The 25107-nt window shown below is 42.2% G+C and overlaps 1 protein-coding gene across 1 annotated transcript in view; it reads left to right on the top strand.

Annotated features, from left to right (window-relative positions):
* Nucleotides 1-242: 242 nt before the first annotated feature.
* LOC124623123 (prostaglandin reductase 1-like) overlaps nucleotides 243-25107 on the top strand; it is a 45236-nt gene continuing 20371 nt past the window's right edge. The window contains exons 1-2 of the mRNA XM_047148913.1: nucleotides 243-437; nucleotides 14238-14588. Of these exons, the coding sequence (XP_047004869.1) occupies nucleotides 243-437; nucleotides 14238-14588 (546 nt within the window). The remainder of the gene's footprint in view (nucleotides 438-14237; nucleotides 14589-25107) is intronic.

Below are 25107 nucleotides of genomic sequence, written 5' to 3'. Positions count from 1 at the left end.
CGTTGTTCCACAGTGCGCACTGTTTGTCCGATGTACTTCTGGCCACACTCACAAGGTATTCCGTAGACTCCAGGTGTTCTGAGACCTACAGCGCCTTTAAATGGTCTCAGTAATTGGCTGATTTTCGTTGGAGGCCAGAAGATTGATTTGATCTTGTGTCTTTTTGTCATGCCAGCTTTGCATTATTACTAGAAAGGATTCACAACACAAGGCAACAGCTGGATGCAAATGGACGTCCTATTATGGCCTTGCACCTGCAGTTATCAAAAACACTCACAGCTTTGGACTGGGAATGGGTCGACGCTGCTACGGTATCTCAACAGACGTCAGCACAGAAAAGAACTACAGAGAAGCAGAAAGGAAAGTTCGGCCGCCTTTCGCAACAACAACATGGTGCGGACCACAGATCTTCAGAACGCACCGTCATCAACTTGACGGCGAGAGATATAGACGCGGGTGCAATGTCGGCACTTAAGAAAGGACTTAATTTCGCACCTTCCCCGAGGGACATTCCTGTCTGTGAAGTAATAAGCGGTGTTGAACAGGCAGTCCACAATCTCCCACATGAAACAGCAGACGAAATACGGCGAGAACCCAGCTTTATACTGACAAAGGCGAAGTTACGAGCATCCAACATGACCAGGGCTGAGCGCAACGGCCTTCGAGCACTACGTAATGATGAAAGCATTGTGGTACTTCCCGCTGAGAAGGGCAATGCCGCCGTAATTATGGAGTTCGAGGACTATGATACGTAGATCTGTGCGCTGCTGAACGACGATACTTATCGGAAGCTCCCTACAGAGAACTACAGATATAAATGAAATATTGAAATTGTTCAGCCAATTTAGTAGAAAAGTCTTAAAACTACAGCGAAACCTGTATAATTGGGGCCAGTCCTAGTCCGAATTATAGAAAGTCGGGATCACATAAATGTTTTCTAAAATAGTTATCTGCAGCTGTAATAATGAATCTAACAAACCGTGGACGTAGTAGTTAAGTTGAAATGTAACATTATGCGTCTTTCTCATTCTTCTGAATGATAACGATATCATCAGCGAACAGAAGAACATTTGTAATCTTAATTCCTTTGTTTATATTACATTTTCATTTACAAAGAGTGAAGTCACTGTAAATAACAGAATGAATAGCAGAGTGCCACGTCCTTTTCTTTCTCCTTCGTTAATAACTATTTCTTCTAATAAATTCCTACCTATGTTTGTTACAAAGCGTGTATTTTTAGTCTGTAATATTTGTCTTGTGATCACTAACTATCGTTGAGTATAGCTAGTAGCCAGAGTTCAGAAGATATGTAATGATATCACAAAAATGTGCGACTGGATTAAATGCGTTGAAGTTTGCAATGCAAATTCAAACATTTAACAAACTTGATGAATACACTACCGCATTTTAATACCCTTTTAAGCGATCAAAGAGATAGAATTTAGCGTAACTCATTATGTAAGCTTGAGAAAGCAAACTGAGCAGGTTTCTAAATTGTTGTGTCCCTGTACGCAACACAGATATGTATGTTATTCGTTGTCGGCCTGTGAAAATACAGAATTTTTTGCGAAGTGTAATTCTGGATTAGTCGCGTAATCATTAGGCGTATGAAGTTTCTGTAGCCTGTGGCTGGAATATTACAGTGTTTTATGTCATTAGCATTTCATACGAAGGAAAGTATTCTTGATAACCATTTATGAACAAAAGGTGCAGTACGACCGCATTTCAGCTTCGTGTAGGATTTTATTGTTATAGCTATATAAAAGTAATCATAATCTCCCACCATGTACAATATTTAAGCGTGAATAGTAAAATTAAAGAGAATTAATTTTTTTATTAGTTATAACCCTCGTCGCAGTATATAAATGGAAAAAAAACGTTTCTACAGCGAATATTATAATAGTGTTAATGATGTTTAAAAAATACATGAAAGAGTCATTTTAATGCAAAGGACATTTGTTTTGTGTTGCATTGTTGTTTGTTTGAGGCACTTCTTGAGCGGGGCACGGCGCTTGGATTTAAGGGAAGCCTCGGAGTAGATGAAGTCACGAGTCATTGGATGTTTAAACATGTTTGGAAAAAGATTGAGTGTGACTTAAACCTCCGCTCAGAATGCACATCTGTAGACAGTTACGTAATAAATCTTCATGCTCATACGAATTAGTTAGCTATTTCAAGAGTGTAAACAGAAGAACGATTATTAAGTGACACATCAACATTTAAACCTATACCAATGTTTTCATGGTTTTACCATCCGAAACCTTTCCGGCCTACAGGTGAATAGGAGGGGAAGGGAAGCAGCGCGGAGTGGCCGCGCGGTTTGAAGCGCCATGTCACGGATTGCACAGCCCCTACCGCGGAGGTTCGGGTCCTCCCGCATGGGTGTGTGTGGTGTAAGATAGTTTAAGCAATGTGTATGTCTAGGGACCGATGACCTCAGCAGTTTGGTCCCCAAGGAATTCACATACGTTTCAATTTTTTATTTATTTATTTTTTTGTCGGGAAGGGAAGGAATTAGTGGGGATTTACTATAGATGTTTGCATTACTTCTCTACATAATCCCCAGTCAGATTTAAGGATTTATCATATCTCTTCATGAGTTACTTAACTCCCCCTGAATATAATTCTATCACATGAGTGTTAACCCAACGAGCACAGAACTATTAGTACCAAATTACTTACAATCCGAGAAACATGCAAGTAGTTGTCCAACAAATGATACATCCTGAAAAGACGGTTACCACGAATTGTTTGGATAGTTTTCCTCATCATTTCGTTGGTCACGGAAAACGGACGATCACTTTTGGAAGCAACTTATTTTTTCAGCCTCGTGTTCGTCAATGTGAAGTTCGTAACTACGTGAAAATTTATTTTTAAAGGGAGATTTGAGAATCTCGGTACACGATGCAAGATACACACTAGCCCTTACATCAAACAATTGGTCTGTGAGAGGGCAATCCGTTTTCAATGAAATTTACATACCCCATCTCAGTGCAAAACAAAATTACTCATTTAAAAATGTTGACCCTGAATATTACTAATCTTTATCGTTAGTCTTACAAAAAATCACTGTACCGGTACTGTTATTGTAATTAAACAGCAAATGAACATAAAAATTAACGCATCTGACTTTCTGATAAAACTGCATGAAAATTCACAAGATCTTTTATTGGTGCAAAACTTCTGAAGTGATACTGATATTATTTTCACAAATACACTCTGCCAAACACCGTGCCTTACATTGGAACATGAACTTTGGTGGTACTTAAATTTATTGGTCTACCTGTGGGCACTGAACGCTCATCTGCTCCGCAACTTGTTGCTACCAGGAATAATGATGTGACTGTTAAAAATCAAATTTAATTAATCGTACTTGCTATGTGCAGTGCAAGATAGTATATTACCATTTTTCATAACCGCTTGTCAGTGCACAGTTCGCGATGTGCAATGCGATTGAGGAAGTAAATGAAAATGGTTCAAATGTCTCTGAGCACTATGGGACTTAACATCTGTGGTCATCAGTCCCCTAGAACTTAGAAGTACTTAAACCTAACTAACCTAAGGACATCACACACATCCATGCCCGAGGCAGGATTCGAACCTGCAACCGTAGCGGTCGCTTGGTTCCAGACTGTAGCGCCTAGAACCGCACGGCCACTACGGCCGGCTGAGGATGACACGGCGGCCGGTCGGTACTGTTGGGCCTTCTTGGACTGTTCAGGCGGAGTTTCTTTTGTATATGATCGAAAATTCATTTTAGAGGATCGTTAATGTAGCTTGCAATAAATTGTGTATATTACGTTCTCCCCAGTGGTTTTCAGGAGTTCGTATTACTATAATACTTCGTGCAAACGATGTAAGGACAATGTGTTACTTGCACTTTTCCCAGCGGATAGAATAGTTCATCATCTTGCAGGGGAGCGTCTGAGATATTATTATTTCTTCTTATGGTACTGCGGATGATAAACTTTCAACCCTGCTGAAGGGCATATGAAATGTGCGACGCTGACAGCCTATAGGATGAACTGGTACCCTTCGAAAACGTACTCAGTGAAAATGGAGGCATTAACCGTCAAATTTATAGGATTCTACAAGCGAGAACGTCAGACCAACCAAAGAAAAAGCAAGAAGAAAGAGATGGAAAAATCTACGGCTTTTCTGCCGTTTGTGGGAAATGTTTTTACCCAAACTGCCAGAATAATGATAAAGTACATAAAGTACGTGTGATCTTCTTGCCACGGGCCAAGACAGCATCTCTTCTGAGATCTGTGAAAAATGGTCTACTTTCAATAAAAGCGGGCAAAAATAAAATTCGTTGTCGTTGTGGTAAGAGGTACGCAGGACAAACAATACGCATAACGGGAGAGCGGTGCACAGGTCAACAGCGACACACCAGCGTTCTGCAGCGGCTCAACGTTGTACTCGCACTGGCCATTCAGTGGACTACGGGGACGCAGAGGTACAGGCCACAGCCTCATCCTATCGGTACTCAGTAGTTCAGGAAGCTGCGCAAACACGATTAGCAGACAGCCTACTCAACCGAGAGGAGAGTTCCCAGTTCGACAAATCATGGAAACCCTTTATTTCACGTCTGCGCCGCTGGAGGAATATAGTTCTGAGTCTCTACTGCCAGGCATTCCAACAAATGCAGTCCATTTTAATAATCATGCTCATCATTAGTGAGCTCTATGAATTTGCTGACTCTACTTTATTTCACTCTTACTAGGGTACCGCGCCAATTCGTCACCACCGATTTCTACCGAATTCGGTGCACATTCAGGGCTAGGCTAGGAATGAAAGTGACAGAAGTGGACGTTCCAGATTGTCACGCGTTTGGAAAAAATAGAATTTTTACGCGGGTAGGGCGAGACATGAGCCCTTTGTGTTAGCGTAGTTTTCAGGGGGCAGTTGGAGCAGCGGGAAGAGTACAGAACGGCAATCTGACGATCCTGGCATCGATTCCCTGTCCGGTAACTACTTTTTATTTTCAATTTCTACGTTACTTACACCGGAAGCAAATCGAGATAACGCTCAGTATAGTGTATTTGATGTGATGAAACCCTACGCGCAGGAGAACCAATTTCTTCTATTGAATGACTCGTGGGGAGGGCATCAAACTCACAATTATACGACGAGGATTTGCGAAAAGTAATTCCCCACCCCCCTTCTCCTCCAAATGGACTCTGCTAGAGCCACCCTGCGATGTCCAATTTTATCGTCTGCTAAAACATTTGACCAAAGACCATCAAAACTGCTCTTATCTCGTCCAGAGAAAAAAAAATCACGTTCTGAGCAGACTGCTTCAAAATACATTCCGCTGTACGTCACTAGCTAATCTCAAGAATATTTGGCGAAATGATGCGCTATGTGTGGTTTGCCGACGAACTACGCGATGAGAGACAACCTTTTATGAATGTAAGCCGAGTATCTTTTTATAGCAACTGTAAAAGAACAATGTAACGGCTTTATAAGGAGTGCAAGACGCCGAGAAAATAGCTGATTTCCCTGTTTTTACGATGAACGTTAATCCAGAATGTGTAAATCATCGGGCCGGCCGAAGTGGCCGTGCGGTTAAAGGCGCTGCAGTCTGGAACCGCAAGACCGCTACGGTCGCAGGTTCGAATCCTGCCTCGGGCACGGATGTTTGTGATGTCCTTAGGTTAGTTAGGTTTAACTAGTTCTAAGTTCTAGGGGACTAATAACCTCAGCAGTTGAGTCCCATAGTGCTCAGAGCCATTTGAACCATTTGTAAATCATCAACTGCAAAATAAATAAGTGTCTAATTTTATATACGAAGTTTTCGTGCACGCCTTACAACCCCTTTTGGAAATTTAATTGCAATCCCACACTTTCCTTTGCCCTTTGTTCTATGAAAATATCAACAAATACAATACAGTGAGCATTATTTCGGTTGATGAGTTCTCCTCGTACGACACAAAATTAATCGTAGGTGATTTTAATGCGAAGATAGTGAAGGAAGAAGCATTCCGGCCTACAATTGGGAAAGAAAGTTTGCGTAACATTTCAAATGATAATGGCACAAGAGTGGTTAATTTTGCTGTTTCAAAAGACATGATTGCTGAGAGCACATATATCAGAAGGAAGGACATTCATAAAGCAATTTGGGTCTCTCTGGATGGACACACCCGAAACCAAATTGATCATTTTCTTGTAGATCGGAGTTGGCACACTAGTAAAGAAAATGTTAGGACTTTCAGGACAGCAGACTGCGATTCTGATCATTTTCTTGTAGGTGCCAAAGTTCACCAACGGCTATCTACAGCAACATCAAGGTGTCACAATGCAGAACTTGTTAGGTTCGACACTGACAAGCTAAATGATGAAAACCTTAGAAGAAGGTACATGATGGAAATTTCAAATAGGTTTGATGCTCTCAGGACACACGAAGATCAAGACGAGGATGTAAATAAACAGTGGATCTCTGTGAGGAATAATATCAAAGAGGCACCGAAGGTCACAATAGGTACAATTAAGTACCGGGGGAAATCGTGGTTTGGTGAGGAATGCAAGAAATTGGTAGAGGAAAGGAGAAAAGCGCGATTAGATTGGAATAGAATGTGAGACAAAAAACGAGAGGACTTCTTGAACATGAGAAGGGAAGTTGGTCGTAGGCTACGGGCAAATAAGAGGGATTATTTGAACAATCAAGTTAAAAAAATGGAAACAAACAATGAAACAAAAAACATTAGGGAACTTTACCTAGACATAAATGGTTATAGGAAGGGGTTCAAGGCACTTCAAGAGGATGCCGGGGGAATACTGACAGACCCCAGTGGTATATTAAGTAAATGGAAGGCGTATTTTGAGCATGTATTAAATGTACACCAGGAAGCAGGAAATGAGCAGGTGTACGAAATACATACAGCAGAGATGCAATCAACAAATTGAAAAACCGTAAAACACCAGGATCAGATTGCATAACTGCAGAATTAGTAAAAATGTGGGACAGAAATTGGTGGAAGTAGTTCACAAAGTGATAACTAATGTATGGAACTCAGAGATGATACCTGAAGAGTGGCAGGAGTTGATTCTGATCCCAATTTTTAAGAAGGGCGACAAAACGGATTATAGTAATTATAGAGGGATTTCGCTATTACTATTACGTTCCAAAATTTTCTCGAATATTCTGCTAAGCAGGCTTACACCACATGCAGATGAAATTGTGGGGGATTACCAAGCTGGCTTTGGGAGGAACAGATCAACTATAGACCAAATATTCACCCTGCGTCAAATTTTTGGAAAAGAAGTGGGAATACAATTAACCATTTCATAATCTTTTCATAGATTTTACAAAAGCATATGATTCAGCATTGCAATCAAAATTGGAACTTGGAATACCAAAGAAATATGTTAGACTTATAGAAGGGAGTTTGAAAAACACAAAAGGTAGAGTACGCGTGGGGAAATTGGAGTCAGAAGAATTTTGTAATAAAGAACGGACTTAAGCAAGGAGATGCCCTGTCTTCGCTACTTTTTAATTTAGTCCTAGAATATATTGTACGAATGGTAGCAGATAATTCAGAGGGTGTGGAGTTAAATGGAAATATTAAGATATTAGGGTATGCAGATGATCTAAACATCATTAGCGATAGGGAAGAATTTGTTACAGCAAATGCGAATGCGTTAATCAAGGCTAGTGAAGATGTAGGTCTAAGGATAAGTGAAGACAAAACTAAATACCTGGCTACTACTAGAATGCCAACAGCAGTAGACCAGGAAATGTTAAGAGTGGGAGACATGCAGTTTGAAAAAGTGAACACATTTAAGTATCTAGGCGTGGCTTCGAGAAATGAGATTGAATCCGAACTGAAGAAGAGATTACGGACGGGAAATGCGTGCTACTTCTCACTGAATAGATTACTTTCATCACGGATACTGTCTAGGAATTTAAAGATTAGAATATACAAAACTATTATTCTACCAGTTATGCTGTATGGGTGTGAACCTTGGTCTCTCACTGTGCAAAATGAAAAGCCGTTTCGGGTATTAGAAAACAAAATTTTGAGGAAAATTTTCGGAGCAAAAAGGGATGACATTAGCGGAGAGTGACGAAAACTGCGTAACTAAGAGGTTTACGAACTCTATTCAAGCCCTGACATAATCAGTATTATTAAATCACGTAGGCTGCGATGGGCGGGTCACGTAGCTCGAATGGATGAGGGCAGGTCAGCGAGCAGAGTACTGGTAGGGCACTTAGAGGGAAAACGTACTGTGGGGAGACCGAGGCGTAGATGGGAGGACAATGTGAAGGCTGATTTGAGGAGCCTAGGTACTGAAGCGGAATGGAAGGAAATAGCCCAAGACAGGGACAGATGGCGAAAATACGTTGCTGCGGTAACGGACTCTCGAGTGTGTGAGTGAGTGATTGTTTAGGTTTATTTGCAGTGTAAGGAACATAAAAACTAAAAATAAAATTAAGTTCCTACACAGAGAAACGATCCCACGGCCCTCGGCTGACTGTTCAGTACTCTTTTCCGCTGCGCCAACTGCTGCGGAGAAAGTACGATAACATACACTGCTCGTGTCTCTCCCGATCCGCGCCAAAAATGCTACTCTTTTCTAAGCGTTTGGCCATCTGTAGCACCCACATCTGTCACTTCCATTTTTGGCCGAGCCCTGCATGTACCATAAATTTAGGCGAAAACGGTGATGACGAAGAGGCACGGTCCCTTTGTGAGACTCATGAAGTTTTATCTATGACTTGACACTCCTGTTGTTAGCATAGTCATCTCAGTCGTACTCGTGATCCTACTCCACGTGTTAAGTCAAGTGGTTTATATTCTGCCAGCGACTCACCTTGAAGATGGCTATCAGTCATGGCTATCAGCTACGGTTATCAGCCTCGATATCAGACGTGAATTAACACTATTCCGAATACGCTCGAAAGATGGTGGAATAAGATGTACGGATCACTTTACAAACTAACAAATAAGGTAGTAATTACTATTTTATCAGTTTTGCCTATTGATTGTTGTTTTCGAGGCAATTTATACACTGCCAGTCTTCGATATAAAAGCTTGATAAAGCAGGAAAATACCCGGAAGAATATTGTTAACAGAATGTTTTGCAAGCTAAACTTACGATATTCTAAAAAACACGTTTTAATAACATACACATTTATTTAGCTTTTGAGCTATTCGAACACAGTCTCAATGACACTAGGTAACAGATACATCAAAATACATCCAGGTATAGTGAAAAGATAATAGTTATAAACATATAGCTGTGGGACACAACTAATTCTACTTTCATATTCCAGTATGAAAATAATAAAAAAAAAGTTTAGCTTTTGGGTCATCGGAACAGCGTGTCAATAACAATAGATACCAGATACCTCAGGGTACATCCAGACATTATTAAAAACAATAGTTATAAATATAAATTATGGGTGACACTAATACTACTTTCATATTCCAGCATGAAAATCATAAAGAAAACTATAGTAGCATATACTGGTAGATGTAAAGCTATGGACGTGGGTCGTGAGTCGTGCCTGGATGTCTCAGTGTGAAGCGCATTCGCCGGCAAGACACTTAGGTTCGCTGCGCGGTTTGAGGCGCCATGTCACGGACTGCGCGGCCCCTCCCGCAGGAAGTTCAAGTCCTCCCTCGGGCATGGGTGTGTGTGTTGTTCTTGGCATAAGTTAGTTTAAGTAGTGTGTAAGTCTAGGGACCGATGACCTCAGTAGTTTCGTCTCTTTGGAATATACACATACATTTGAACATTTGAACGCTTAGGTTAACCCAATCTGGCACACAGTTTTAATCTGCCGGGATGTTTCAGTAGTAATAACAATAATAATAATAATGCACTACTGGCCATTAGAATTGCTACACCACGAAGATGACGTGCTAAGACGCGAAATTTAACCGACAGGAAGAAGATGCTGTGATATGCAAATGATTAGCTTTTCAGAGCAGTCACACAAGGTTGGCGCCGTTGGCGGCCCCTTCAACGTGCTGACATGAGGTAAGTTTCCAACCGATTTCTCATACACAAACAGCAGTTGTCCGGCGTTGCCTCATGAAACGTTGTAGTGATGCCTCGTGTAAGGAGGAGAAATGCGTACCATCACGTTTCCGACTTTGATAAAGGTCGGATTGTAGCCTATCGCGATTGCGGATTATCGTATCGCGACATAGCTGCTCGCGTTGATCGAGATCCAATGACTGTTAGCAGAATATTGAATCAGTGGGTTCAGGACGGTAATAATGAACGCCTTGCTGGTTCCCAACGGCGTCGTATCACTAGCAGTCGAGATGACAGGCATCTTATCCGCATGGCTGTAACGGATCGTGCAGCCACGTCTCGATCCCTGAGTCAACAGATGGGGACATTTGCAAGACAACAACCATATGCACGAACAGTTCGCCGACGTTTGCAGCAGCATGGACTATCAGCTCGGAGACCATGGGTGCGGTGTGACAGGTGATGAAACATGGCTCCATCATTTTTCACCAGAGACGAAGAGGCAATCAGTGGAGTGGCATCATGCAAATTTACCCAAGAAAAAAAATTCAAAACCACACCTGCTGGAAAAGTTATCGCTGGTCCAAGATGGCGTAAGGCAGTTGAGAGGGTTGGGAATTATGTGGAGAAATGAAAATATTGTTCCTAAAGGATGTATCTACACACTGTAAAACTTTCAAACATGTAGAATAAAAGATGGGTTTAAAAAAAATAGGGTGCATTTCTTTTCGAGCGACCCTCATATTATTTCTAGCTCCATCGACTACAACGATGCCGCAAAAGCAATCAAACACAACTTCTATAGTAAAGTACTATGAGGATGCGCATTATTCAAATGAGAGTGCCGCGCGGGATAACCGCGCGGCCTGAGGCACTTTGTCACGGTTCGCGTGGCTACCCCTGTTGGAGGTTCGATTATTCCCTCGGGCATGGGTGTGTGTGTTTTCCTTAGCGTAATTTAGTTTAAGCTAGATCAAGTAGTGTGTAAGCTGAGGAACGGATGATCTCAGTAGTTTGGTCCCGTAGCACTTACCACAAATTTCCAAATTTCGAAATGAGAGTCCAAAGTGACAGTAACACATTTCGTTTTGTTTTGAACATTGTCCAACCTTCTCGATTTATGGGAAGATATCAAATTGTTTTATGTAATTTTCGCAAACAGTGTTCGTATTAAAAATTAAACGGTGACAGTTATGTAAAAACAAGGAGCTATGGACAATACGCAGAACTGTCAGACAAGAGTGTGATTAGTGTTTTATTCCACAATCTTCCGATGTCAATGATATTTCGGATCGAGCATCTGTTCCTATCGTAATTCACGTAAAGAGTATAGTCTTGGTTCAAATGGGTCTGAGCACTATGGGGCTTAAATTCTCAGGTCATCAGTCCCCTAGAGCTTAGAACTACTTAAACGTAACTGACCTAAGTACATCACACACACCCATGCCCGAGGCAGGATTCGAACTTGGTCCCGTACGGTCGCGCGGTTCCAGACTGTAGCGCCTAGAACCGCTCGGCCACTCCGGCCGGCTGAGTATAGTCTGTTGTGCAAATTCCATAACAGTCTTCTAACTTGGAAAACGTCGCACTCACTGCTCGAATATTCATCATTCTTTAAAGAAAATTAGTGCAAATTAATAAAAGCAAAATTTACTTCCCAACACATGCACAACCAAATTATTTAATTTGAAGTCACTGCACGACAGTATACTCTTTTCGTAAATCTTGCTGAGTTTACAAATGTTTATGTTTAGCAGCGAAACTGGGCATAAATCGCTATGCAGAATCGACTGTAACATAAGTAGTTGTTGTGGTCTTCAATCTGAAGACTGGCTTCATGCAGCTCTCGTCTCTAGTCCATCCTGTGCAAAGCTCTCCACCTTCGAATAACAATTGCAACTTACATCGATTTGATCCTGTTTACTGTATTCGTCTCTTGGTCAAACTCTACAATGTTTACTCCCCCACCCCATGCACACACACTTCCCTCCAACAGCAAGTTGACAATTCCTTGATGCCTAAGAATGTGTCCTAGCAGCCGATCCCTTCTTTTAGTGGTGTTGTGCCATAAAGTTCTTTTCTCTCCTGTTCGATTCAGTATTTCTCATTAATTAAATGGTGCAACTATCTCTTTTCGAGCATTCTTCTCCAGCACTACATTTCAAAAGTAGTTTGAATAGTAGTAGTAATATCTGTGCTAATGAAAGTCTGTCTATTGCAGCGATATTATTTAAGGCCGTGAATCTCTAACAGAAGAGCATCACAATATATCTTCTGCTAGTGGTGTGACTATTCCAGATATACAAATTAGCACTTAAGAACAATAGAGGATAGGTATGTTACAAATAAACAAAGGAGAGAGAGAAATAAATGTTATTATATCATTAAGTCAGAGAGCGCACAAATAACGACAAGCAAAGGTTAGTAGAGATTCGTGCGTCTGTGAAAAGATAATGCGCGAAGCATGCAACAACTGCCATTGCCATACCTTTGCAAAAGGTCTGGCAGAGAACCTGACAAATTTCTGGCCCCATGTAAAATCGCGAAGCATATCTAAGGCTTTCATTTATTCCCTTGTTGACCAGTTTTTTCTGTGGCAGTTAAAGATAGCAAAACGAAAGCCGAAGCTTCAAATTTCGCATTCGAGAAATCGATCACGCAGCTGAATCGCAAAAACGTAGCGTCATTTGAGCACTGGACAGGTGCCTGCGTGGACGACACAGTAATACGTATCTGTGGCGTGTTGGGGAACAGCTGAAAGATTTGAAAGTAAATAAGTCACCAGGTCCGGATGGAATCACAATTCGGATTTACAGCGAGTACTCTAAGGCACTGGCCCCCTACCTAGCTTGCATTTATTGCGATCTCTCGCCAAGAGACTGGAAAAAAGAGCAGGTGACTACTGCACATAATAAGGTAAAAGAACGGATCCGCAAAATTAGAGACCAATATCCCTAACTGCCGTTTGCTGCAGAATTGTTGAGTATATTCTCATTTCGAATATAACACATTTTCTTGAGGCTGAGAAGATAATGCCCACGAATTAGCATAGTTTTAGAAGCATCGCTTGTCCTTTCCTCACGTAATATACTGCGAACTACGGATGAACGCCAAAAGACAGATTCCGTATTTTTAGATTTCCAGAAAGCATTTGACATGGCGTCCCAGTGCAGGCTATTAACGCAGATACGAGCATATACATTAAATTCATAGATGCGAGAGTGGCTCGAAGGTTTCTTAACTAACAGACAGCGAGTTTTCATCATACCGTTAGCAGTGCCCCAGGGACGTGTGATAAGACCGCTATTGTTCTCAGTATACATAAATGATTTGGCGGACGCAGTTTGCAGGAATCTGGTGTTGTTTACTGAAGATTGCTGTGGTGTACTGTATGGTGTCGAAACTGAGTGACTGTAGGAGGTTACAAGATAACTTAGGCAAGATTTCTAGTTGGTGTGATGAATGGTAGCTAGCTCTAAATGTGAGAAAATGTAAGTTAATGCGGATGAATAGAAACTCCTAACCCGTAATGTTCGGATGCAGCATAAATCCTGCTTGACACCGTCACCTCGTTTAAATATCTGGGTGTACCGTTGCAGAGCAATATGAAATGGAACGAGCTGTGAGGACTTGGTAAGGAAGGCGAATAACAGCCTCTGGTTCATTGGGTGAATTCTAGGAAAGTATGGCTCATCTGTAAAGGAGGTCGCAAACAGTATGCTGGTGCAACCTGTTCTTGAATAGCGCTCGAGTATTTGGGATCCACATCAGGTCAGATAGAACGAGGACATTGAAGCAATTCAGAGGCGAGGTGCTATATTTGTTACCAGTATGTTCGAACAACAGGTAAATGTTACGCAGATGCTTGGGGAAATCAAATGGGAATCCCTGGCGGGAAGGAGACGTTCTTTTTGAAGAGCACTATTGAGAAAATTTTGAGAACTGTCATTTGATGCTGACTGCAGAACGATCCTCCTGCCGCCAGCACACACTTCACGTAGGGACCATAATGATCAGATACATGAAATTAGGGCTCATACGGTAGCATGTATAGAACCGTTTTTCCCTCGCTCTATATGCGAGTGGCACAGGAAATGAAACGATTTGTAGTGGTACAACGTACACTCCACCACGTACTGTACAGTGGCTTGTGGAGTATCTGTGTAGATGTAGATGTTTGTGGTGAGGTGTTTATTCGTTGTTATGCAGTGATGTGCAGGTAACAGAATATTATCCTCTGCCCACAGGTGGCCCGCATCGTGGAGAGCCGTGCGGCGGGCTTCCCAGTGGGGCGGTATGTGGTCGGCTACTGGGGGTGGCGCGACAGCACCGTGGCCGACGTGGGGCCCGACGCTCCCTACTTCATGTCTCCGGCCATGCTGGTGCCAGACCTGGGGGAGCTGCCCCTCTCCCTCTCTCTGGGGGTGCTGGGCATGCCCGGAATCACGGCCTACTTTGGACTGCTGGAGGTCTGCAAGCCTAAGGAGGGAGAGGTCGCCGTAGTCAGTGGGGCAGCAGGTGCTGTGGGGTCCATAGTCGGGCAGATAGCGCGCCTCAAGGGGTGCAAAGTAATTGGCTTCCCGGGATCAGACGCTAAGGTAAGACACTATACCATTTTGGTTTCACTACACTGTATTGCAAAGAACGTAACTTCGAGGAAGAGAACATTTACATGAATTCAGACATGGTACCTGATATTCTGTTTAGTTGAATCGAGAATGCCACCAAGCAGACTGGCGAATGCCTAAAACTGGACTGCATCTGTTCTTCCTGCAGTCTCAGATTTCTGCAGAACAAGCAGGTCCTGTCACAAGTAAAACTACTTGCGAGACAAGCCTGAATTTGAGGCAGGTTACTGGAAAATGTAATGAATTTTGTGCCCTGCTCAAATTTTTTTCCTAGATTATAAAAAAGACCTTTGATTGTGTCATGTGGGACGAGTAGAGGCATGTGCTCAATGATTTTGGGATTTCGAAGTACCTAGTATCATTATTGAAAGATCTTCGTAGCAGTCATACTGCAACCATAAAGGTGGATGGTGAATACTCTAAATGCTAAGACGTGACAAATGGAGTCAGTCAAGGTTTTATACCAGGGCCGGCCGCAGCCTGCCACACTTCGTGCTGGCTGCTTTGCAGGCCAAGGCTTGGTCCGGTCCACCTTGCATTTGATCATTCCTTTCTGGAAGTACCCGGTACAGCACGACATTTCATTTACACCACTGGCCATTAAAATTGCTACACCAAGAAGAAATGCAGATGATAAACGGATATTCATTGGACAAATACACTATACTAGAACTGACATGTATTTACATTTTCACTCAATTTGGGTGCATAGATCCTGAGAAATCAGTACCCAGAACAACCACCTCTGGCCGTAATAACGGCCTTGATACGCCTGGCCATTGAGTCAAAAAGAGCTTCGACGGCGTGTACAGGTACAGCTGCACATGCAGCTTCAACACGATACCACAGTTCATCAAGAGTAGTGACTGGCGTATTGTGACGAACCAGTTGCTCGGCCACCATTGACCAGACGTTTTCAATTGGTGAGAGATCTGGAGAATGTGCTGGCCAGGGCAGCAGTCGAACATTTTCTGTATCCAGAAAGGCCCGTTCAGGACCTGCAACATGCGGTCGTGCATTATCCTGCTGAATCGTAGGGTATCGCAGGGATTGAATGAGGGGTAGAGCCATGGGTCGTAACACATCTGAAATGTAACGTCCACTGTTCAAAGTGCCGTCAATGCGAACAAGAGGTGACCGAGACGTGTAACCAATGGCACCCCATACCATCACGCCGGGTGATACGACAGTATGGCGATGACGAATATACGCTTCCAATGTGCGTTCACCGCGATGTCGGCAAACACGGATGCGACAATCATGATGATGTAAACAGAACCTGGATTCATCCGAAAAAATGACGTTTTGCCATTCGTGCACCCAGGTTCGTCATTGAGCACACCATCGCAGGCGGTCCTGTCTGTGATGCAGCGTCAAGTGTAACCGCAGCCACAGTCTCCGAGCTGATAGTCCATGCTGCTGCAAACGTCGTCGAAATGTTGGTGCAGATGGTTGTTGTCTTGCAAACGTCCCCATCTGTTGAATCAGGAATCGAGACGTGAATGCACGATCCGTTACAATCATGCAGATAAGATGCCTGTCATCTCGGCTGCTAGTGATACGAGGCCGTTGGGATCCAGCACGGCGTTCCGTATTACCCTCCTAAACCCACCGATTCCATATTCTGCTAACAGTCATTGGATCTCGACCAATGCGAGCAGCAATGTCGCGATACGATAAACCGTAATCGCGATAGGCTACAATCTGACCTTTATCAAAGTCGGAAACGTGATGGTACGCATTTCTCCTCCTTACACGAGGCATCACAACAACGTTTCACCAGGCAACGCCGGTTGGGCTGCTGTTTGTGTATGAGAAATCGGTTGGAAACTTTCCTCATGTCATCACGTTGTAGGTGTCGCCACCGGCGTCAACCTTGTGTGAATGCTCTGGAAAGCTAATCATTTGCATATCACAGCATCTTCTTCCTGTCGGTTAAATTTCGCGTCTGTAGCACGTCATCTTGGTGGTGTAGCAATTTTAATGGCCAGTAGTGTAGTATTGCAGTGTGTCATAAGCTGGTCGGCACGACTCTTTACAGCTGGTCAGAATCATGGTGTCAGCGCTGTCTACCGTCCGCTATTTGTTTGTGGTATGACAGACGTTCACAGGTCCAGTGGCTTTTAGCACAAAATAAGCAGTCTAGCAATCCATCGTGACAAGCCTTTAAAAAGGAATGGGGATGACAGAAGATAGGGATTATTATTCCCAATATGTCTTATGCATTTGCATAAGTGATGGGTACAGCAAATTTGCTGTGAAACTAAACTGAAGAGCCAAAGATACTGGTACACCTGACTAATATGATGTAGGGCGCCCGCAACCACGCAGAAGTGCCGCTAAACGACGTGCCATGGACTCGGTTAATGTGTGAGGTAGTGGTGGAGGGAACTGACACTATTAATCCTGCAGGGCTGTCCATAAATCCGTAAGAGTACGAGGGGGTGGAGACCTCATCTGTACAGCATGTTTCAAGGCATCCCAAATATGCTCATTAATGTTCACGTGTGGGGAGTTTGGTGGCCAGCAGAAATGTTTAAACTCAGAAGAGTGTTCCAGGAGTCATTCTGTTGGACACGTGGTGTATCGCATTGTCCTGCTGGAATTGCCCAAGTCTGTCAGAATGCACAATGGGAATAAATGGATGCAGGTGATCAGACAGGATGCTTACGTACATGTCACCTGTCAGTGTTGTATATAGACGTATCAGTAGTCCCATATCACTCCAGCTGCAACCACCCCCACCATTACAGAACCTCCACCAGCTTGAAGAGTCCCCTGCTGAAATGCAGAGCCCATGGATTGATGAGGTTGTCTCCATACCCGTACACGTCCATCCGCTCGATACAGTTAGAAACGAGATTCGTCCGACCAGGTAACATGTTTCCAGTCATTGACTGTCCAATGCCGGTATTGACAGGCCCAAGCGAGGCGTAAAGCTCTGTGTCATGCATTTATCAAAGGTACACGAGTGGGCCTTTGGCTCCGAAAGCCCATATTGATGATGTTCCTTTGAATGATTCGCACGCTAACACTTGTTCATGGCCTAGCACTGAAACCTGCAGCAGTTTGGGGAAGGATTGCACTTCTGTCACGTCGAACAATTCTGTACAGTCGTCGTTGGTCCCGTTCTTGCAGGATCTTTTTCCGGCCGCAAATATCTCGGAGATTTGATTTTTTACCGAATTCCTGATATCCACGATAGACTTTTGAAATGATCGTAAGGGAATATTCCCTCTTCATCGCTGCCTCAGAGAGGCCGTGTCCCATCGCTCGTGCGGCAACTATAACACCAGACTCAAATCTTGATAACCTACCATTGTAGCAGCAGTAACCGATCTAAAAGCTGCACCATACACATCTGTCGTATGTAGGCATTGGCACCGCAGCGCCGTATTCTGCCTGTTTACATATCTCCCTATTTGAATACGCATGCCTATATCAGTTTCTTGTATATTACAATACCATGCAGAAACAATTTAAAGAATTAGCGAACAATGAAAGAGCGAAAAATTACAACTATCGACAGACGGAATTCACTGTTCTGCAGATCAAGAAGCTTTTTGTGCTACATGAACAGGCGTGCCACACTGGTAGAAATGAATGGTACGAGTAGTAAAATTGCTGAAGTCGCTCACATTATTCCACTCTCAGTTGTAGCAGTTTTCGATGGAACTGATCGAAGGTATGGAGACTTTACATATCAAAGTACGTCGATTAAGTCAATACGCTATTGGTGAATTTATGAAAAAGAGGAGGACGGGGTGTTTGGAGAGGAGGCTTGAAAACTAGATCATCCAGAAAGGACTGGAGACCTAGTATTTTAAGTGGACTTAACTGCACACTGCCCACAATAAGACATTGCAAGGGAGAAACATCTTTCTTCTGATTTTATGGGAATGCATTCAAAAAGAAGATCGGATTATAGAAGGGACGTATTTAGACAAACACAGTCCAATTCCTTAAGCATTTCGTTGGTCACGGAAAACGGACGATCACTTTTGGAAGCAACTTATTTTTTCAACCTCGTGTTCGTCAATGTGAAGTTCGTAACTATGTGAAAATTTATTTTTAAAGGGAAATTTGAGGATCTCGCTACACGATGCAAGATACACACTAGCCCGTACATCAAACAATTGGTCTGTGAGAGGGCAATCCGTTTTCAATGAAATTTACATACGCCATCTCAGTGCAAAACAAAATTACTCATTTAAAAATGTTGGCCCTGAATATTACTAATCTTTATCGTTAGTCTTACAAAAAATTACTGTACCAGTACTGTTATTGTAATTAAACAGCAAATTAACATCTGACTTTCTGATAAAACTGCATGAAAATTCACAAGATCTTTTACTGGTGCAAAACTTCTGAAGTGATACTGATATTATTTTCACAAATACACTCTGCCAAACACCGTGCCTTACATTGGAACATGAACTTTGGTGTTACTTAAATTTGTTGGCCTACCTGTGGGCACTGAACACTCATCTGCTCCGCAACTTGTTGCTACTACGAATAATGGTGTGACTGTTAAAAATCAAATTTCATTAATCGTACTTGCTATGTGCAGTGCAAGATAGTATATTACCATTTTTCATAACCGCTTGTCAGTGCACAGTTCGCGATGTGCAATGCGATTGAGGAAGTAAATGAAAATGGTTCAAATGTCTCTGAGCACTATGGGACTTAACATCTGTGGTCATCAGTCCCCTAGAACTTAAAAGTACTTAAACCTAACTAACCTAAGGACATCACACACATCCACGCCCGAGGCAGGATTCGAACCTGCGACCGTAGCATAAATGAAAATGGGAAACTAATCTTAACTAGTGTTAAATGAGAAGAAAGGCTACAAGTTTAGCTCTGCTTCATTAAGCTACAACAACAATACACCTTCTCCTAAGGTCCTCACGTCTAGACAAGTTAGCAAAATATTTCTTAATAACTCCCCTGTATACTATTGCCTCCCCTGACACTTGTTTCAACTATAAGACAGGACCATATACTCCATTACAAAATTTCTACAGCAAACTTCAACCATACGCAATGTTCTAGCAACAAGAAGCTACACAGTTACAAATATAAATAACACAGCAGACCAGCTTCCACCCTTTTCAAATCAAATACTTTGCCAGACTGTTCAACACATTCTGGTACTGCTGTTATCCGACGTACTCTGACAAAGCAAAGTTAACTTCTCTGACCGACATCGCCGGTGTCAAACACAGTCTTACAAAGAATACGATTTTATCGATATTACAGAGACTGAATACATTTATCAAATTCATAACTTCATTTACATTTAGGGCCAAAACTTCCAGAAAATCGTCATGGCAAATAGCACAGCCCACCTTCAACTTCTGTCAGCGCCGTGAACATCCGTGTTATCACTCCTACACGAAGGACAGCAATGGTGCACAACATATCTACTGAAACTATCGTGGCGTCATTCTTCTGAACTCTGGCTACTAGCTATACTCAACGATAGTTAATGACCACAAGAAAAATATTACAGAAGCTGTTATTTCTGGGAAACGAAATTGATTTATATCATATCATACATTCATTTTGTAATTAAGAAGATTTTAGAAAAACACAGTGATGTTAATCCAGAAACATATATATGGCCATTTTGGACTTGAGCAGACTTTCGACCACGTCAGTCATGATAGCCAAAGGAAGATTGCCCCTGAATGTGGATAACCTATATCACCTAACAGAGGTAGTGAAAAGTCTTTAAAAATACACGCTTTGTAACAAACATAGGTAGGTATGTATTAGAAGAAATAGGTATTAAGGAAGGTGTAAGAAAAGGACGTGACATTTGCTATTCATTCTGATATTTACAGTGACTTCACTCTCCGTAAATGAAAATGTAATACAAACAAAGGAATTAAGATCACAAATGTTCTTCTGTTTGCTGATGTTATCGTTATCATTCACAAGAATGAGAAAGACGCACAATGATCAGTATACCAGCTGAAAGAAATATGCAAGCAATTTAAAATTTATGGTAATAAAACGAAGGTATTGGCAATGCAAGGGAAATATACAGTCAGATCAAAAACTGTTTTAGATAATTCAGTTTCAGAACAAGTCTCTCGACTCTCTTACATGGGCTGCAACTTACGTTTTGATTTTGACTCCAATATTGAAAATAACAGATTTCAAGTTCCCGGTGGTACAGTTAGCAGAGTATGAGCCATAAACTACAATAAGAGATCACCAAGAAATTTATGAAGTGATGGCGGCTCCTGTCTTATCCTACGGAAGCGAAAACGGCGTTACCAAAAAATTAAGGAAAAATACAATAGAATTCCGCCTCGGGAGGACGAAGGGCTGCACGTGAAGAGACATAGTTATGTATAAATGAAGACATCTGAACAGAATTATATATTTTCAGCACTAAAAAGATTCAAAAGTATCATGAAAATTGGAGACAACACCTCATGAGAATGACAAGTCGTAGAATTCACCTAGATCCTGAACTACAAGCGGAATAGAAAAACAGTTGGGTAAAGGCAGTAGGCTGTGCCTTGTTAAGGAAGACGGTGACGACGAGATTCCGTAAGTATACAGTACAAATTTCGCAATTGGTATCTTTAGCTTTGAGATTCTTTGCCACTAAGAACACGATTATAGAACGGATTTAGTCATATTAACAGAATCTTCCGTCGGTTCTTGGTATAACAACATTATAATAATAAATGAAAAGCACCAGTTTGCTTTTGTTCTACAATATTACTTTTATTGCTAACCGGTTTTCGGCTTACAAGTAAATGTCTGAAGATGGCCTTGTAAGCCGAGCACCGGTTAGCAATAAAAGTAATATTGTAGAACAAAAGCAAACTGGTGCTTTTCATTTATTATCATAACGGATTTAGTATTTGACGGGTTTTTCAATTCTAAAACCAGTTTTTAACGGCTACCGTAGGCGAACGAGAAGAAACGAGGCTTTCTCGCAGCTACTAGTAAGTTGATCTACAGATTAAAACCAGTGAGTCGATGTGGGCTTAATTTCATCGGAAATGATTCTCATAGTAATTTACGTCTATATTCACGTGACTACCATGCAACTGGCAACTAAGCACCTGGCAGAGGGTACATCGAACCACTTTCACACTATTTCTCTGCCGTTCCATTCTCGAACAGCGCGTGGGCAAAAAGAAAACGAAAATCTTGCCCTGAGAGCTCGGATTCCTCTTGTTTCATTGCGATAATCTCCTTATGTAGGTGAGCGTCAACAAGATGTTTTTGCATTCGGAGGAGAAAGTTGGTAATTTAAATTTCGTGAAAAAAATCTCGCCGGAACAAATAATGCCTTCGTTTTTATGATTGCCACCACTGGTTCGTGTATCTTACCCATAACACACTCTCCCCTATTTCGCGACAGTAAAAAACGAGCTGCCCTTCGAATTTTTTCGATGTCCACACCGCACAGCAGTACTCTAGCACAGAACGGACAAGTGAGATGTAGGCTTCTATTGCACCTTCTAAATGACGTATCAGTAAATCACAGTCTTTGGTTCGCCTTCCCCACAACATTGTCTATGTGATCGTTCCAGATTAAGTTGTTCGTAATTGTACCCCCTAAGTATTTACTTGAATTCACGGCCTTCAGATTTGTGTCATTTATCGTGCAACCGAAAAGTAACGAATTACTTTTAGCAGGTACTCATGAGGGTGACCTCACACTTTTCATTATTTAGGGTCAATTGCCACTTTCCACACCATACAAATTCCTTCTCTAAAGCACTTTGCAATTGGTTTTGATCTTCTGGTGACTTTACTGGACGGTAAATGAGTACTTCATGTGCACACAATCTAAGAGCGCTACTCACATTGTCTCTTAAATCATTTATGTAGATTAGGAACAACAAAGGACCTATAACACTAGCTTGGGGAATGCCAGATATTGCTTATGTTTTACTGTGTCACTTTCCGTCGATTACTGCGAAACGTGACCTTTCTCACAGAAAAGCCACTCGCACAACTGAGACGGTACTCCATAGGTACGCAATTGGATTAGAATTCTCTTCTGAGGCACGGTGTCAAAAACCTATCGAAAAATATGCTATCAATTTGAGATCCCCTGTCGATAGCACCCATTTCTTCATGAGAATAAAGAACTAGTTGTGTTGCACAAGAACTGTATTTTCTCCAATGTGCTTACTTTTCCTGAATGCTGAGCATTTAACCAGTGTATGTATGATAATATGGAATTCATACGACACCCCCCACAGTGGCTTGCCCAGGGTTGCAATACGTTTGCTACTGAGGGTTTAGCACACGTATTTGGCGTATTATCCTGGTAATACCCAAAACATAAACTATAAATAGACACGAGCCCACAGAAGACAAGTCTATATCCGCCCTCTCGGCGGATGCCACAGAAGAGATGGAGGCGAATTACCGTAATACTGCACTCTAAACCTGTATATGAATTAAGGTACAAGGCATGCGTTCTGCCGCTAAAACGCACTATGAACATTAGTTGCACGTAGAATAACACTGATAACAGGTTATTAGGCTACTACACATTGCTATAGTATCAACCATGGACACATTGCACAGCCCATCCCGTTTCCTAAAACAGGCAGTGCGCAGTTGTACTGCAGTCTGCTGCTACGAATCATAATTTCTGGATAACGGTCATCAGCGGGTGCTGTTGTTAACCGCGAGTATCCACGGTTGTAATAATCCGCTCTAATGTCAAACATCCTACAACTGCCAACATGAGTAACTTAGTAGATGTCGTCGGTGTAGCGAAGTTGCTCAAGTCACTTAATGAACGCAAAGCATGCTAACCAAATTGTACACGAATCAGGTTCCTTTCAGAGTACGCTGACACAAGAGCTCCATACTTAGCAATGACACACGACCGCTCGCTCGTAGGAAGTTCCGTATCCACAGACTGGTAAGTTGCACAAGTCCCACCAATACCCAAAACAGGAAGTAATCCATTGAATTGCAGATCCATATCACCAACGTTGATTTGCAGTAGGATTTTGGAACATATGCTGTGTTCGAACATTATTACTTACCTCGAAGAAAGAGGTTTATTGACAAATGGAACGAATGGTTCAAATGGCTCCGAGCACTATGGGACTTAACATCTGAGGTCATCTGTCCCCTAGAACTTAGAACTACTTAAACCGAACTAACCTAAGGACAGCACACAAAACCATGCCCGAGGCAGGATTCGAACCTGCGACCGTAGCAGTCGCGTGGTTCCGGCCTGAAGCGCCTAGAACCGCTCGGCCACCGCGGGCGGCTAGTCAGAACGGATTCAGTAAACATCGTTCACGTGAAACACAACTAGCTCTTTATTCTCACGATGTAATGAGTGCTATCGACATGGGGTGTCAAATTGACTTCGTATTTTTTGATTTCCAGAGGGCTTTAAACACCGTTTCTCAGAAAAGACTTCTTGTCAGACCGCATGCCTATGGAGTATAGTCTCAGTTACGCGACAGGATTTGTGATTTGCAGTCAGAAAGGTTACAATTCGTGGTATATGACGAAAAATCATCCAGTAAAACAGAAGTGATACCTGTCGTTTTCCAAAGAAGTGTTATAGGCCGTCTGCTGTTCCTGATCTACATACACTATTTAGGAGACAGTCTGAGCAGCCCTCTTAGACTGTTTGCAGATGATGCTGTCATTTGCAGTCTTGTCTACCCATCAAATGATCAAAACTAATTGCAAAATGATTTAAACAAGATATAAGCTAGCGCGGAAACTGGCTACTGACACTAAATAATGAAAACGTGAAAACATCCACGTGAGTGCTAAAGAAATCTGTTAAATTCCGGTTACACGATAAGTCACACAAATCTAAAGGCTGTAAATTGAAGTAACTTAGCGAGTACAGTTACAAATAACTTAAATTGAAACGATCACGTAGATAACGTTGTGGAGAAAGCAAACCAAAGACTGCAAATTATTGGCAGAACACTTACGAAATGCAACAGGTCTACCAAAGAGACTGCTTAACACTACGCTTGTCTCCTGGAGTATTGCTGAGCAGCATGGGATCCGCATCGGGTAGCAGGGACGGAGCACATCGAAAAAGTTCAAAGAATGGCAGCTCGTTTCGTACTGTCGCGAAACAGGGGAGAGAGTGCCACGGGTATGATACGGGAATCGAAATAGCAATCATTAAAACAAAGGCGTTTTTCGTTGTGGCAGGATCCTCCCACGAAATTTCAGTTTCCAACTCTCTCCTTAGAGTTTGAAAATGTTTTGTTGGTACCCATCTAAATAGGCAGAAATGATTATTATAATAAAATAAGAAAAATCAGAGCTCATACGGAAAGATTTAAATGTTCGTTTTTCCCGCACGCCGTTCAAGAGTGGAACGGTAGAAAAATAGCTTAAATGTGGTTCGGTGAACCCTCTGACAGGAACTTAACAGTGAACTGCAGAGTAATCATGTAGATGTAGTTTGGTTTGTCTTGCCCTATTATGGGTAGGAGGCGGCAGAACT

Source organism: Schistocerca americana, chromosome 7 (assembly GCF_021461395.2).
Source record: "Schistocerca americana isolate TAMUIC-IGC-003095 chromosome 7, iqSchAmer2.1, whole genome shotgun sequence".
Lineage (NCBI taxonomy): Eukaryota > Metazoa > Arthropoda > Insecta > Orthoptera > Acrididae > Schistocerca > Schistocerca americana.
This window is presented reverse-complemented; position numbering and strand designations above follow the sequence as displayed.